General features: G+C 37.8%; 1 protein-coding gene and 2 long non-coding RNA genes across 3 annotated transcripts; 2 read left to right on the forward strand and 1 right to left on the reverse strand.

Moving 5' to 3' along the window:
* The first annotated feature begins 315 nt into the window (after positions 1-315).
* On the forward strand, positions 316-1,472 carry LOC120000695. Its single transcript, XR_005468639.1, has 2 exons — positions 316-811; positions 1,094-1,472. It is a non-coding gene; the product is annotated as an uncharacterized LOC120000695 (long non-coding RNA).
* Positions 487-1,072, reverse strand: LOC120000701. The gene is made up of 2 exons (XR_005468640.1): positions 972-1,072; positions 487-831 (listed from the first exon to the last, which is right to left on the reverse strand). It is a non-coding gene; the product is annotated as an uncharacterized LOC120000701 (long non-coding RNA).
* Positions 1,473-13,141: 11,669 nt separating the features above from the next.
* Positions 13,142-13,861, forward strand: LOC119995578 (protein FAR1-RELATED SEQUENCE 5-like). Its single transcript, XM_038842095.1, has one exon. The coding sequence runs from the start codon at positions 13,142-13,144 to the stop codon at positions 13,859-13,861; it is 720 nt and encodes a 239-aa protein (XP_038698023.1).
* The last annotated feature ends 2,941 nt before the right edge of the window (positions 13,862-16,802 follow it).

The raw sequence follows: 16,802 nt of genomic DNA on the forward strand, positions 1-16,802 counted from the left end.
GAGAGATTTCTTGCATAACCAGCCAAGCCAGATAAAGGCCACATTTCTTTCTTCACCTGCTTTTATAATTAATCCAGATTCCTTTTTCTAATTTGTCCATTGCCACATTTCCCCATAGTTGAATCAATGATTATTTTAGGGTTTTCAAGACTTTGACCAAAATGACCATAATACGCAACTATAAAACTTTAGTCATTCAACAGTCTTTTCTTGATATTTGGTGCAAAGAAAGGGGGCAAAAATGGTATGTGTGAAAGAAATACTACATTGCATTAGCTTCCTATAAATTGCACTAGATAATCTTAAAGTAACCTTAAATTAAGAATTTACTCCTTTTGTTTCAGGTTTTCTTCCTCCTCTCCTCTCCTCTCTCTTGTGAGCTTCCTAACCCAGGCTTGGTGGTGGGTTTGGAGTGGTTAATGGATTTTGATCTCTTGTGGGTAACTGGGGGAGGGTTAATTACTACAACTGGAATTCATTTTATGGCTACTAAATCATCAGTTTGGGAAGCCTCATCAACAAAGTCATCACAAGTACTTGTAGCTGCTATCATTCTTCTTGCTCTTCTCTTTATTCTTCCTCTCCAGCTTTCTCATCATTCTCCAGATTTCTCCAGAAAATTATTCATGGACTCCTCCCCATCATTCCCTTCCAGGCAACTCTTATCCTCCTCTTCTTCTAAAACCACAGCAACTACTACAACCACAAAGTTACAGCCACAACAAGCACAACAAACACCACCTTCATTTGCTGCAGCTGCCCATCAAGTCCCTAGCGGTCCTAATCCTGAGTCCAACAAGTGAATCAACAGGTATATACACACCTTCTTCCCTTTATATTCTGTGTTAAAAAATATTTTTTTGTTAAGACATATGCCACATCGGTTAAGTATAAACTACCGATGTGATTTATAAGTAAAATTTGAACCCTCTCAACTAAGAAAGTCCTTTTAAGAAAAAAATCGTGTGAACCTTAGGTCCAAAACGATGTTTTCATGAGTATCCGATTTATAACAATTTTGAAGATAATCGAGTGTCTTTGTTCCGCATCATCAGATCCTCTGTGTAACACTACTTAGTTAATATATTTTCAGGACGACAGTGGCGGATTGGAGTATAAGTGGGTGCTCATGCATATGTTTTGGTGTGCAAGTCATTTCAGAAAACATAGACTTCAAGTATTTATATATAGTAAGTTGTATGAATATGCTTAGTTCAGCTCATTTCATATTATGATGGTAAGGGTGTGGGGGTGTAAATTTGTATTGAGAAACACAAATCTATTCAGAGGCTTCATTTTTATTGTTTACCATATTAAATGTTTCTGTAAATGACTAGCTAGTATTAATATATATATATATATATTTCCAGGAGAGAAATTAAGTGAGAGAGGTGTAAGGCAATGCAGTGTGCCGATGAAAGCTGTAGTCAGATTTGTCATTCTGATTTCAATTAAGTTTTGGTTTCATGTTTTGAAATTGTTCAAGGTAGGCCATGGACTTTTTTGTTGTTGCTGCAATTGTCTTGTCAAGTCACTTTAACAAAGATACTGACACACCAAATAAAAAAAGTCATGGTAGATATGATTTGACAATCATATATATGGTGGTAGTAGAGGATAGAATAATTGAATCCCTCAATAGTGTTAATTATGATTAACTTTTCATCAAATCAATTATTTATTAAACAAACCCAAAATTTTGACTTTCAAAGGCATCCTTCTTTCTTTCCCCCTTTTTCGGGTGAATCCACCAAAACAGCTTGGATATCCACCTCAATTGATAGGATGCAATTCTTCTCCTCTCCAAAGAATATTTTTTTTCCCAAAAAAAACTTGTCATCCACTCCTTAAGCCTTTCTTGGATTGAAAAATGAAGAGTAGAGTAGACTTAATAGAAGGAGAGTTATCTGAGGTGAGTTGTGGGAGGGAACTATCTTGAATCACCTTTACTTGGATAGAAGGTAGAGTGAATATGAGTTAATAAGAGGTAAAAGATATGTGAGTTAATGGGAAGATTTAGAAAATACTAAACAAAATTTTCTCTCTTCTCGCAAACCCTCCATATTGAGGGGTAACGAAATGTTGAGTTGGAGAGTCAAGTAAGGGGGAAAAATTCTCCCTAATTCACCCCACTAAACTCTCCTTCATACAATTCAAATAAGGTGAAGTTACCTCTTCCACCTTAACCTTCCTCACTTAATTCTACAGATCATTAATTCAAGCAAGCCCTAAAGCTTTGATTCAGTACGCATAAACTAGGTCTACCCCTGTACACATCCATAAAAAAAAAAATAATTGAAAATTTTCTGCCGATGTCCTAAATTATTGGGTAGTATGCAGAATGAGTACCCCTGAAACTTGGTTGATTTACTAAATGAAAGGGGTATTTATGCTAGCAGATTGGATTATTTTAGGGTATACTTGCATAAAACCCTAAATTATTGGTCCGAAAATGTAGAGAATCCAACATTTGTTATCCAAGTTGTTGAGTTGAACGCACATATCCCACGTGATGCACAAGAATCTCAACTCAACAGTTAGGATAATCGCTGTTCAAATCCCTATAATATAATTACTAGTTCTCATCATGGTAGGATAGGCAAAGTTGGAGTTCTCATGGTAGGATAAGCAAAGTTTGAGTTATCTACTTCTTTTCCGTCAAAAATTAATAATATATTATAATTATGTGGTTTATAAAAAATAAAAAGGATTAAAAAATCCCCTTGAAGATTTTAATATAGAAAAGATATGAGGCTGTTTGATTTTAGCATTTTCTATTTTCCTTTTTTAAAAATATAAAAAATATAGAAATGATTTTTGGTTTATCATTTTCATTTTCATTTTTTCAGAAAATGAACTCTCATTTTCAAAAAATATAGAATACATATAAAAGACGTTTTCAATTGAAAACATGGAGCTTGCTCCGTCAAAATTTCCGAAAGTGGCGACCAATACCCCCATTAGCTATGCAAATATTATGTAGTTGTGCTATGTATATATATATATATATATATATATATATATATATATATATATATCCTTATATAGTATTGACTATATATATCCTTATATATATATACACATATATCCTTATATACATATATATATACACACATATATAGTCAATACTTACATAGTATGGACAATTGAGTATTAAAAGGGGAAGAAAAAAAGTCATCTGTGTTTTTTTTTTTTTTTTATCATAATTAGTTAACAAGTAATATGATCAAAATAGAAAATGAAAATGGAAAATAGAATACTTCAAACCAAACACGTTTTATGCCCCTTAGAAAATAGAAATGAAAAATGAAAAACAAAAAATGAAAATAAAAAAAAAAAAAAAAAAAAAAACAAACCAAACGCACTCTAAAGTACACGTTCTCATTTGGAGAGTCTCAAAAAGACTAATAATGCCCCTCTAGTTTAAAATATGAACTCTAAGATTTAGGGTATGCGGTTGGTTAAATATGTTGGCGGTCCTAGGGAGGGTTGGGTTGGATCGGATCGGCAACTATTTAATTATACTTCCTAAACTATCTTGTATACTTTTTTTACACTAAAACAAAATCAATAATTTCATGCATCTCATGTTTCAAATTTTAATTAATAGCAGCTTTGTCATTTTCTTCTATGTATGGTGTAATCTCTTTTTTTGATAAGTAAGAAATTAAATAAAGGAGAAAAAAAATACAAATACGAATAGCATATTCCACGAAAGGTCAAAAGACAACATAGAGTAAAGAACTCAACAAATAAACAAAGAACTAGAGCATAAAAAAAATCGAAACTCTAGAAAACCAAACCATCAAAAACGTAAAAGCATTGGAAAAGCATTATCATGCAGCTCTAAAAAATGGACCTTGCAGCTCCAAATGAGTGGATACCATATTGCACTTCAAACGTACAAAATTCCTCCAAACGCAACAACACCAACATCAACCAATGAAGGCCGAACGGAAATATACTGTCTTTAAACGACAACATACTTGATAGTTTCCTCATCGCTTTTTCAATAATAAAATCAATTACAAACCCCACAGGCCTTGCAGTTTCGTTTTGGTAACGCGAGTTCCTCTCATACTAGAATCCATAAACAGTCACTGAGAAACAAAGCTTCATAGTAGTGTTAACCAAACATTTACATACCCTTCAGGTTGGCACTTGCCCAAGCACCTAGATCAACCCAAGGAAGCATAAGCCAATAAATTCCTGAACGAGCATTTACAGTGTGCCAAGCCTCCATGGAATAACTGCACTCAAAGAACAAGTGCTCATGTTTCTCAAGTTATGCGCCACATAACTAACAAGCAGGAGAAAAGTCCAAACCAAAACTTATCAGCCTATCCATAGTATATAATCTCCACAAACAAACAATCCACATGATAAACGAGATACGAGGAATATGAGTATGATGTACTCTTGAGTAGTTATAGTTTTTTTTGTTCAATTAATAACTAGTCCAATAAATAGAGAATTCTACACAAGATTTTGGGTTCTTCTTTTCTAAAAAAAAAAAGATTTTGGGTACTCCCACTATTATATTATTATGCTTCCAAAATTTTCAATCAATGTATTTAGACTTTAGACTAAAACTGAGAATGAGAAAAAGAAAGACGAGAACATTGCAACATGCTAAAGAAACAAGCTAGACTTGCACTCTTCTCGTGCGCTATCCTTTGATTAACAATTGAGAAAGACTTGACTTGATTCGAACTTGTCACACCAAGAACGGATTTTTTATCTCTATCATTTATAATAGGATCTTCGCTACTATATATTGTTATGACAAAAAATCGTCACCCATCTCAACATCAGGTATAGCGTAGTCACTATTAATTTATCATTCAACTGCTACTGACTTCTAGTATATACATCCGGACATGACCCATGAAACCTAAAGTCCAAAAGCATGCAGCTACAAACCAATAGTCAACGACATTATACCCCAAGTTGACGACATTATATCTCCATGTCGACCACATTAAGTACCATGCCTACATCGATCCCCTCAAGAAAAGCCATATGAGATCTCTTACCTCTCCACCTTGACTATACCTTGAAGTTATCTTCACCAAACGTAACAAAACATCATCAGTTTACTTGGTCAATACCCTTTAAAGCTTATGTTCTATAAATAATCTCATAATCTTCTTGAGACACCCATCATTTATGACAATAGATCCAAAACAACTAACCTCTATCTGAAAAAAGATCAAACCTATTAGATTTACTCTAACACATGCCTAAAATACTCTGAACCTAATCAATTCCCAAGATCCTTATCTTGGGTGTTACGAACCATCCTTCACTATAAAAGGAAACATTTGACATCAGGTAAAAGACAAGTTACCCATATACTAAATATTACACTTTCACTTGAGAAAAAACAAATGACTGATTTGATTGTCAGAATTTCCTTGGCTAGAACCCCTCCGGTCAATGAACCTCTAATGTCACTTGTGGATTTTGTAGGATTTTCGATGGCCCCCTATCTTAAATCTTGATTGTGAAATTTTTATTTTCATAATTTGGCACCCACTGTGGGGACTCGGTATTTTTTTCGAAACAAAATTCATGATGGCAGAAACATCCAGCGAGTATTTAAGCGATGGAGATATTTGGACGGATTTCATCATCTAATTCAAAGAGAAACTGCTCCCTCAGCAATCACAATAGGTGTTAGCAACATCACAAGGCAAACAAAAATTTATAACATCTGGCTAGGCGACATTCGATGCAATGATCACCATAACGATCATCAACACAAGATCAAAAACTTTGTTCGTGAAGATCTGAAATTGCCAAGGCACTAGGGAGAGATCGATCCAGTGAGATGCACTCCATGGAAGGAATCCGCACAATCGAGTTAGATAACATTGTAGTTTTCAAAAATCATCTTAGCCTACTTGTTAGTCAACACACAATCTAATAAGCCAGGTTGAACATCGGTCAACGTAACACATAACGGTCAAAACCAACTTACGTCAAACAACTCGATCAGAACAAGCATAGGGCGGACCAACCCACTAGTGCCCAACATCCTTGGTAGCCCATCAAGGGGCGCCCCAACCAAAGAGGCCTGACGCCTTTGGGCGACCCATCAATGGGCACTCAAACCGAAGACGTTCAATGCTATCAACCGACGATGAACAACAGTCACGTTCGCCTCAAGTATTAATCATTCAACCCACCTACATATCATATTCGTACATGCATATGTCCCATACCATATCGATCATACAAGTGGACCACAATCCCCTGTTCTGACTTAGCCGCCCTAAGGCAACAATCGTCTGAGATCATTGTCAAAACCTGACCCAGACAAAACAGACAGCCCAGCACGCCATGTCAGACGACCTACAACCATATCCGACACTGAGCCGCCTGACATTTGTACCATCTCGTCCTTAATAAACCAAAATAAGCCATGTGCCCTGACACTCGACACCACCTTTCGACAACCAAAATAAGCAACCCTATTATAAAAGCCTCCCTCTTTCTCCAAAGAAGGCACGTTCATTTTGATACTCAAATAGCCGAAGCTCTCACCTTCTTCAACCTTCAGCTAACTTTCAGCCCTCTTGCACCTTAAATCCTATCTCGTTGCATCTTTTTTCATATCAGCGTCCATACTTTACAATTCTTACATACTTGCCTTGATCAACCTTTTTCCGATTAACTAACTTGATCATCGAAGATTCTTTGGCAGGTACCCCACCGATGTCCAAGCCTTTCACCCTCAACATTGCTTTGTTCCTCAGGATCCCATTGGAGAAGGCTCAAGATAAATTATGTTGACCATTCAACGATTGTAGATTCAGGCACCTATAATTTGGCGCGCACTATGGGGCCTCTACAGCCTTTTGCCTGACGAAGCGAGAAACCATAACCTTAATCACCTTGAAACACCATGTCTCACCCAGAAACAGACCCCATGGTCCATGTATTAGCTCAAGTGACGGCCATAAAAGAAGAACTAAGGGAAAACTCTACTAAGATGGCGGCCTTGGAGGCGGAGAACGTTGTCGTAAAGGTCGAAAATGCGATGCTCATGGAGTTGAATGAACAAACCACCCTTGATAGAAGTGTTGTGCGCTCCATGCCATCCCTCGAGCAAAGCACACCAGAAGGAGCTTCCAACCAATATGTCCGTCCATTAAGCGCCAACCTAAACAGATACTTCATCCCTGGATAAAGTTCAAGGCAGAACGACCAACCTACTAAGATGACCCATGACCGTCCCACTCCGACGGCCGATGCTCAACCTGAAAGCTCTAATCAACAACGGCCATCGCCATTGTTCCCAACATTTTCCTATACTTCACCCTCTTCCAATCACTCATATATGGGAGTACCGTTCGAAGAATGGACGCGAAGGCTCGCCATACATCTAGAATAAAAAAGTCCCAGGAGTGGTGGCACCGTAAAAAAAGACGCCACAAAACAACTTCGTTGACTGCCCTTTCGCCAATTCGATCACCATGACAGAAGCACCACTAAGGTTCACCGCTCCAACATGAGGTTGTACGATGAGACTGAAGACCCCGAAGAACACATGGCACACTACAAACAAAAGATGTTTGCCACCACGATTCCACTGGATCTAAGGTAGGCATGCATGTGTAAAGGCTTTGGATCCACCTTGACAGGACCAGCTCTCTAGTGGTACATTAACCTCCCCAATGGTGATATTTCATCATTTGCCCAATTAGTGGATATCTTCCTCATACACTTTGCCAGTAGCAAGAAGATTAAAAGGTACTCTGAAGACTTGTTTAGAGTCATACAACACCGTGAGGAGTCAACCAGAGACTTTATAGCCTGCTTCAACAAAGAGAGAGTGTCAATTCCTCGATGCAACCCTAAGACCGCTTTTACGGCTTTCAAGGACCGCTTTTGGGAGAGTTTTTGGTTTGGAAATTAATGCAGAGAAGTTTTCTATTTATTTGGTGGAGTTGGTGATAACTCCAAGCAAAATATTTTGCAAGACACTGGTTTCAGGGAGGGTGTTTTTCCTTTTAAGTATTTGGGTGTTTTTCCTTTCATGTCAAAAACTCAAATGTTAGTATAGGAGGATGGTAGAGATTATGGTGAAGCTAGTGGTGCTTCTAATGCTACTGATTTCTCTGGTGTTTTTGGTGATTTCTTCACTCTTATTGATAGTGGGATTGTGCTCCCTAGTTTTCTTTCTGTTCAGAATGCAGGGTTTCAGAATTGTTTCTGGTGCCTTTATTAACCTTCTGGTGGGTTATTGGACCTGGATTTGGTTTGGTACTTGGTTCAGGTCCATCTGTTTTTGATGCAGCTTTTGCTGGTTTGCTTGACCCCTTATATGGTTATGCTTCCGGTGGTTTTTATGGAGTTGGTTACTGATAAAGGTGGCTCTGCTGATGTCTTTTTGGAGCTAGTTTTGCTTTGCTGGTGGTTCCTAGAGCTGGTGTATGCTCCTTGTGGTTTTCCTGGCTAACCTCATGTTCTGATTTTGCCTTTTTAGTTTGTCTTTCTAACTAGGTAGGTTTTCTCCTGGGTTTTTTTCTGCTCAGTTTGGTTTCCCCTGGCTTGTCAGGGTTTGTTGTTTGTATATAAACTTTCTGGACATTCTAGTATTGTTTCACTTTTTGATCTTCAATATACTTACATTTTGATCCAAGAAAAGAATGGCTTACTTGTCGATAGAGGATTGTACGAAGAAATAGCCAAATATGATTGTCAAAAATATGGAAGCCGCTCTCACTCTCGCAATCATTCAAATTAGATGTCGAGAAGACGCTCGGCGATGCCCAACTCAGCAGAACAACGATAGGGAGAAGTGCGGCAGAAAAGATGACCAACTGGCGCCCCCTCTATTGAGCGCCATTACGCAATCTCGACCGCCCAATAAAGGATTCAATACACGAGAATATTTTGAAAATGCACCCGAGTACAACTTGAGCATCGCACATGAAGAAACTTACTTGCACTTAAAGGGATGGGAGACAAAGTGAAGTGTCGCCGAAGTTAACTGAGAACAATTGAATGACCAGCTTGATACGATTAACGATCAAAGGGAATTGACACTTACCATAATGACGGCCTATCAAACTAGAGTCGCCCGACACTTCAACAAACATGTCTGCACCAGAGAGTTCAATGTCGCTGACTGAGTCCTCTGAAAAGTCATTTAGAATACCAAAGAGGTTGGAGCTAGAAAATTGGGACCAAATTGGGAAGACCCATACCAAGTCACTAAAGTTGTAGGCTTCAAGATAGAGACGGTCGCAACATTCCCAACAACTGGAATGCCACCCATCTAAAGTTATATCATTCCTAAACTCTAAACTAAAAAAAAAACAGAGAGTATATGCATGCATACTTAATTATATTTACATTTTTGTACGGATAATAACTTAAGCGTCGGAGGGTCGACAATTCGTCGTCGACCAACCCTCACCTCTGTTTTTTAGCACAGAAATAAAGAACAGAAGAAGCTCAACAACAATAACGCCAAATAGTATCTTCCCTAACCCTTAACTTATTTTTTAATTCCAATTTCATTTCGTGCGAATACTGACTTGAGCATCGGAGGGGCGACGGTTCGCTGTCGACCAACCCTCACCTTTGTTTTTTAGCGCAGGAACAAAAAGTGGACCAAGCTCCATAATAACGGTGCCCAATAGAAGGCGAAACGATTCACCAAGTAACATCAAATTTAAGCATAGTGCCTTCAACAAAGAACACTCAAACTACTAGGGGACAAATGACACCAGCCTTGGCGAACATCACACCTTTGACAGATGAACTTCTCTTGAACGTCAACGCCTTTTTTCCCATCACAGGAACCAAAAGCCGAGCCCAGGTGAAACTCAAACAACACCTAAAGGAGAAGAGCTTCTCTCACTAGAACGCTCCCCTTCTCTCTCTAAAAATTGGAAACTAGGATGCTTGGAATAAAAAACAAATGGAGGACCCCACTATTTATACTAGGTAAATCAGGGGCAAAATGGTCTTAAGTCGTCACACATGATGGGGCGCGCCATTTCACGAAACAGTGCCCACCAATCACACCACAAAAACTTTCATCTTCCCTAAGTCGTCTTTTCAACAACCCGTCACGTCAGCTGACCTCTTCACCAACACCCCCAATTCACGCAACCCAGTAAGACACAACCTTTCAAAGCATTAAATACTCGTCTTTACGTAACATAGGATATTCAATGCTCATCATTACCACCATTAGGCCTTAACTACTAGAAAACATTCCAAGTCGATTAGTGCAATCACTTGAGCAAATCCAAGTCGATTAACCCGATCACTTGAGCAAACCAAGTCAGTCAAACACAACTACTTGAGCAAACCATGCCAGTCAAACTTGACTACTTAAGAAAATAAAGTCGATCAACACGATCACTTGAGCATATCAGAGTCAGTCAACACAACTACTTGAGCAAACCAAATCAAACAACGCGATCACTTGAGTAACGTTCCAAGACGATCAAAAAGACCGCTTAACCCCAAGTCAATCATGGAGACTACTCAAACAAACCTTCTAATAGTAACAACAAACTACTCTCGCAACCAAATTTTGTTCGACTCCAAGAGTGGGAGGACAAACTGAAGTGGCCAAAAATCGTCTTAGCCTACTTATCAGTCAACACACAATCTAATCAGCCAGGTTGAACATCGTCAACATACACATGACTGTCAAAACCAACTTACATCAAACAACTCGATCAGAACAAGCCTAGGGCGGACCAACCCACTGATGCCCAACATCCTCAGTGGCCCATCAAGGGGTGCCCCAACCAAAGAGGCTCAACACCTTTAGGAGACCCATCGATAGGCGCTCAAATCAAAGATGTTCAACGCCATCAATCGATGATGAACAATGGTCACGTTCTCCTCAGGTATTAATCATTCAACCCAGCTACATATCATATTCATACATGCATATGTCCATACCATATCGATCGTACAACTGAACCACAAAACAGACAGCCTAACATGCCATGTCAAAAGACCTGCAAGACCTGCAACCATTATCTGGCACTGAGCCGCTTGACTTCTGTACCATCTCGTCCTTGACCAACCAAAATAAGCCACGTGCCCTGACACTTGACATCACCTTCCCACAACCACCTACGACCTACCCCTTGTACTTCTAATGTCAGTATTGGTCGACAAGCAATCCTACTATAATTTTTCATATTAGCATCCATAATTTACGACTCTTACATACTTGTCTTGATCAATCTCTTTCCGATTAACTAACTTGATCGTCGGAGTTTCTTTGGTAGGTACCCCACCAATGCCCAAGTCTTTCACCCTCAACCTTGCTTTGTTCCATAGGATCCCGTTGTAGAAGGCTCAAGATAAATTACGTTGACTATTCAACAATTATAGATTCTAGCATCTACAAACGTCAACTTGGATGAGTTGGATAAATTCAAACGGACAATCTCACTGATGGAGGGAGGCCAAAAGATAGGAAAATAACCCAAATCAATCACCTCCAACTGCACATAAGACCCGAGGTGTCTAGGATAGCTCTTATCACCAACAAGATACGATGTCAAAAAGATGTAATTTTGGTACATACAAGACCTGTATCAATGGCCAATGAAGAAACCAGACGATGAGCGCACAGGATAGACTAAAGCTGGTTCGACTATAGTCCTGTGCAGGACACTGTTGACTTAGACATCGAGGGGGTGTTCATCATGACAAAGCCAGAAAGGAGAAAGAACTGGATTCTGACCTGACAACAATGGGCATCGATCGGACAAAGGACCAATCAGACCGAGTGTCTCAATCTCAACCAGGCCGAGCGTCTCAGCTTCACAAGTCGTGTTTTTAGCTATCACCCTATTGCATTCCTCTTTCTTTTTCTACTCTTCGAGAAGGTTCAACTATCACCCTAAACTTTAACATTGCTTTCTCCAGGTAGATTTCAAGAGTCTAATTAGTTTGAGAATGTAACTATATACTTATCTTTTTTCTTCAAAAGATTTCGTGAGCTTTTCAATGATAAGAGCCATTCCTTGCACATGGTTCTCGCTTTTAAATTTGGTTGTCGTAGTCATCATTACTCGCACAAGTGTTTCATACTCTAAGGAGAAAACATAATCACCCTATGTTTGACGTGATAAAGTTATGGAATTTGATCCAGATTTTGATTTATGATCTATGAATATAAAATAATGTTCTTCTTTCATCTCATTTTATTTGAATAGTAGATGCAATTTTGACTGACTTGTTTTTGTGAGAATTTTTTTAAGGTGTTGATATTTACACCCTTTTTTTTAATTGTTACACCCCCTTTGGAAGTGGCATAATAAAAAAAGGACGGTTGATGCACGTGAATCAGATATTTTAATTTTTAATGATGATAAAAATTTTGTCAGGTATATTTTGTTTGCTTTTTTAGAGATCCCTTTTACTTTTCAAAGATTCTTTTGATAATACTCCTATTTTTTATTATAATTTTAGAGTTAATATTTTTATTCCCATAAAACCCCTAATATCTCTTCTATTAAAACATTTTCATCATTCTACAACAAGAGCAGTGTCTACTTTTCCAGCCAAAACTTCTACTTCAACCTGCAACATCAATACTGATTTCATTATCACTAGAGGTCCTTCCTGAGTTTGGAGATAGTTGAGCTTGGTATATCTTCTTTAATCTTCTCTTTGGTTTAATTTAAAAGGGGTCTTTGTATGATGTTTAGTAGAAACAATTAGACACTCATTTTATCTACTTACTAATTGAGATTCCACATTAATATGGATCATCAGAAACTTTGGGGTAAAGATCTAAGATTGTTAAGTGATTCTGATATTATCTTAGATGAATAAAACAAGAGAAACTTCTGGATGCGAGCTAAGAAAATATTGAAGTTGATGTTATGAATGAATTTTCCACCGACATGATATGCTACATAACTAAATTCATATATGTTATTTTGGTTAATTCATACCTAAATTATTATATTTTCAGGTATTCAATTCACGTTAATCACTAATTGAATGGGTTCAAAATACTAGACACAATTTGAGATTTGTTATTGTTACGAAAAGGTCAGAGATTGATGGATTTTGGAGGAGACATAAATTATTGTTATAATGTGAGCGTGGTGGCACCTACAAAAATAAGAAAACCTCCACAATGTTAATTGGCACACAAAAAATAGAATGTCCATTCAGAGTGAAGGGGTTGAAATTGAACACAAATGACGATTGGATGGTAAGTGTGGTATGTGGAACGCATAACTATTCTGCGGCATTATATATGGAGGGTCATGCATACATGGGTAGGCTTTCTGCTACTGAAAATAATATATTGGTGGATTTGTCTAAGAATTTGGTTAAGCCACGGAACATCTTATATACATTTAAGAACAGGGATCCGAACAACATGTCCACTATTAACACTATATACAATGCACGTCAGAAGTTTCAGACTGTAGAGAAAGTTGGTAAATCCCAAATGCAACAACTCCTGTCATTCCTACACCAGTACGGGTATGTTTTCTTTAATCGAAGCAATGCTCATACTGATGAGCTTGAAGAATTATTCTTTACACATCCAGGCTCGTTGGAACTATTGCGTGCATTCTCGCATGTGTTACTGATGGATGCTACCTATAAAACTAACAGGTTCAAGATGCCTCTATTTGAGATTGTCGGTGTGACTTCAACAAAGATGACATTTTGCATTGCATTTGTATTCTTGCAATCAGAAAAAGAGGACAATTATACTTGGGCACTGAATTGTTTGCGGTCAACAATGGATGAATGCACTACTCCAAGAGTTATTGTCATCGATATAGATTTGGCATTGATGAGGTCGTGTGCCCAAGTGTTTCCCTTGTACATGGCACATTGACAGAGCTGTTATAGCCAATTACAAAAAATCATTTCAAGACAAGCAATCCTGCTATGCATTCTACTCCATATGGCACACATTACTAGAATTAGAAACTGAAAAATTCGTATCTGTACAATTTATCTGCTCTTGACGTAACTTTATAAAGCTACTCCAAGGTCATAAATTATATTAAAGATGTATGGTTGACGCCATATAAAGAGATGTTCATATCCGCCTAGAGAGATACGTATATGCATCTCGAAAATGTGACAACTAACAGAGCTGAGAGTCAGCATTCTAAGTTGAAACGATACTTGGGCACATCACAGTCGGACTTGGAGTCAACAATGTCATCTATTCATCAGCTCCTCCTAGGTCAGTTCACATCAATAAAAGCTAGTTTGGAAAAAAGCAAAAATATTGTCCAACATCGATTCAAAATAGAGCAATTCTGAGAATTGCGGGGTTTTGTTTCAATTAACGCATTGAATCTGATTTGATTGGAATTTGAGCAATCTAAAGTTATCGGAGAAGACGTCTACTCTTGCAGATGTAAACTTCATATGAGTAATGGACTGCCATGTGCGCACGAGCTTGTAATAAATACAAATGAAGGTCGCCCTATACCACTCGCTTGCATTGATAAATTTTGGAAGAAACTTGACTTATTTCCATGTGTTTCTCCTGAAGATGATGATATCGATTGTAGTGTCGAGCTACAAATGTTCACAGAACAATTTAAGCATCAGTCAAGGACTGGCAAAGTCATTCTACTAAGGAAGTTAAGGGAGCTAATTAATCCATCAATAACTGCACTTCTTCAATCGGTTGTTAAGACAAATATTTGTGGACGCCCCTCCTCAAAAAAGAAAGTAGATAAATCTTCTCATGGCAATCTTTCTGCATTCGAGTTCGTTCAGCATAATTTGAACCATTCTCAGGAACCAAGTAGACACAGTTGTTCATTAGCACGCTCCTCCTCAAAGAAGAAAATAGACAGATCTACTCATGGTAAAACGTATGAGTTTGTTCAACATGATTTTCTTCATTCTCAGGAACCAGGTAGACACAGTTGTTCATCTCTCTATAATACTCCACCACTCACTACACAAAGGATTTCAAGATCGAGTTCAATTAACCATAAGCATGTATATCTTAGTCAATTCCCACCTACATTGCATCCTTACATTATGTTCATCAAAAATGTAAGAGCTGATGGAAATTATGGCTTTCGGGCTATTGCTGGGTTGCTTGGTTTTGGCGAGGAGGCATGGATGCATGTCCGTCAAAACTTGATTGACGAGTTGAGAACGTTATGGGCAGAGTATATTGATCTATTTGGTAGTTATGATTGAGCATGTTCCATTTACAAGTCACTGAACTTTTGGGAATCAGATAGACCAACACCACTTCAGAGCTGGATGACAATACCTAACATGGGTCGCTTGATTGCTTCAAGTTACAATGTCATATTACGTCTTCTTAGTTATGAACAGTGCTTGATATTATTGCCACTGCAATCAGTGCCTCCACCGTCGCATGAACATGTTACTATCACAATCGGGTTCATTAATAATAACCACTTTGTCCATGTTACCTTGACAGAGGGTTACCCGATGCCTCCCATTATGATTCAATGGTTTAGGTACATGTACGATTGCGCAGCTGCATGGGTTACACCGTATGCAGAACAACTTGCATCATACATTCATTTTGGACAAGTGCACAAGTGAACTTAATTTTGGACACAATTTCCAAAAGACAAATTAATATAAAAAAACACATTAATTATCTAAACAAAAAGACATTGTCATGTCAATAATAGGCAAGAAGCAGTGTCAGAGATCCAAAAACATCATGCATCCCTTCTTATGCCGGGTCAACCTTCTAGAATGATGTGTACAAGTGTGGTAGAGCTGGACCCCACATTTCATGTTTCTGACAAAGGGGGTGCAACAAGTAAAAAGGAGGGTGCAAAAATAAACGATGATTTTTTTTACCCCTTTTGTGGAGTTTATCAGCACAGATATTTGCGCATGTCAGTACTCAATAGAGCACTCATTGGGTATTTGTATTTTTCTCCAACAAGGAGTTGTGTTTTTGTTGGGCAAAATATAACATTTGGTCCCTCAACTATATCCCTAGTTTCACTTTCGTCCTCAAACTTTTTTTACTCTTAACTTCGTATTTCAACTATTGAAAAGTATATATTTCATCCTTCAAGTTAGAGAGTGGCCGGAAAAATCCAACGTTACATCTATTTGACATATCGGAGTAATCCTAGCTAACAAACTTTGACAAATGGGAATGATATTATCACTAAACTATTAATGTCTAGCACTTTTAGTATTTAAACTAGACAACAAAATAGTTTGGGAATTTTGAAGAGTCGGGTATTTTGGGGATTTTGTAAGATGACAAGTGCAAAATTCAAGCCAAGTGGGATGACAGGTGCAAAAATTATGTCAACTGGAATGTCACGTATGAATTTTCTGATGTCGGAATCATTTGAAGGACGAACGGGGTACCTTTGAATAGTTGAGGCATGATTTTAAAAATAAAAAATGTTTAAGGACAAAAATGAAATAAGTGTATAGTTGAGGGACCAAATGTCTATTTTTGCCATTTTTGTTGTTAGCAACTATTGCAACATATTTGAAATATAAGGATCCCAATCAAGAAATGAGAGGAAATGAGCGTCCCACTGAGCATGTCAAGTTGTGGCGTCCAACTAAGCATGTCAAGTTGTAGACAATAATTCATGCAAAATTTAAAATTGTAAAAAATTTCAAAACAATTTTTATTAGATGGAAAGTTGGGTTCGCATTCCTTTGATTCGCACACTTCTCTGTGCGCTATCCCATTACTAACGATTGGGATATATTTGACTTGATTTGAACTTGAGTTTGATTTTATTTGATTTTGGATTTGACATCTCTTTTACTTCAATCGGATATGA

The sequence above is a fragment of the Tripterygium wilfordii genome, chromosome 1 (assembly GCF_013401445.1).
Source record: "Tripterygium wilfordii isolate XIE 37 chromosome 1, ASM1340144v1, whole genome shotgun sequence".
Lineage (NCBI taxonomy): Eukaryota > Viridiplantae > Streptophyta > Magnoliopsida > Celastrales > Celastraceae > Tripterygium > Tripterygium wilfordii.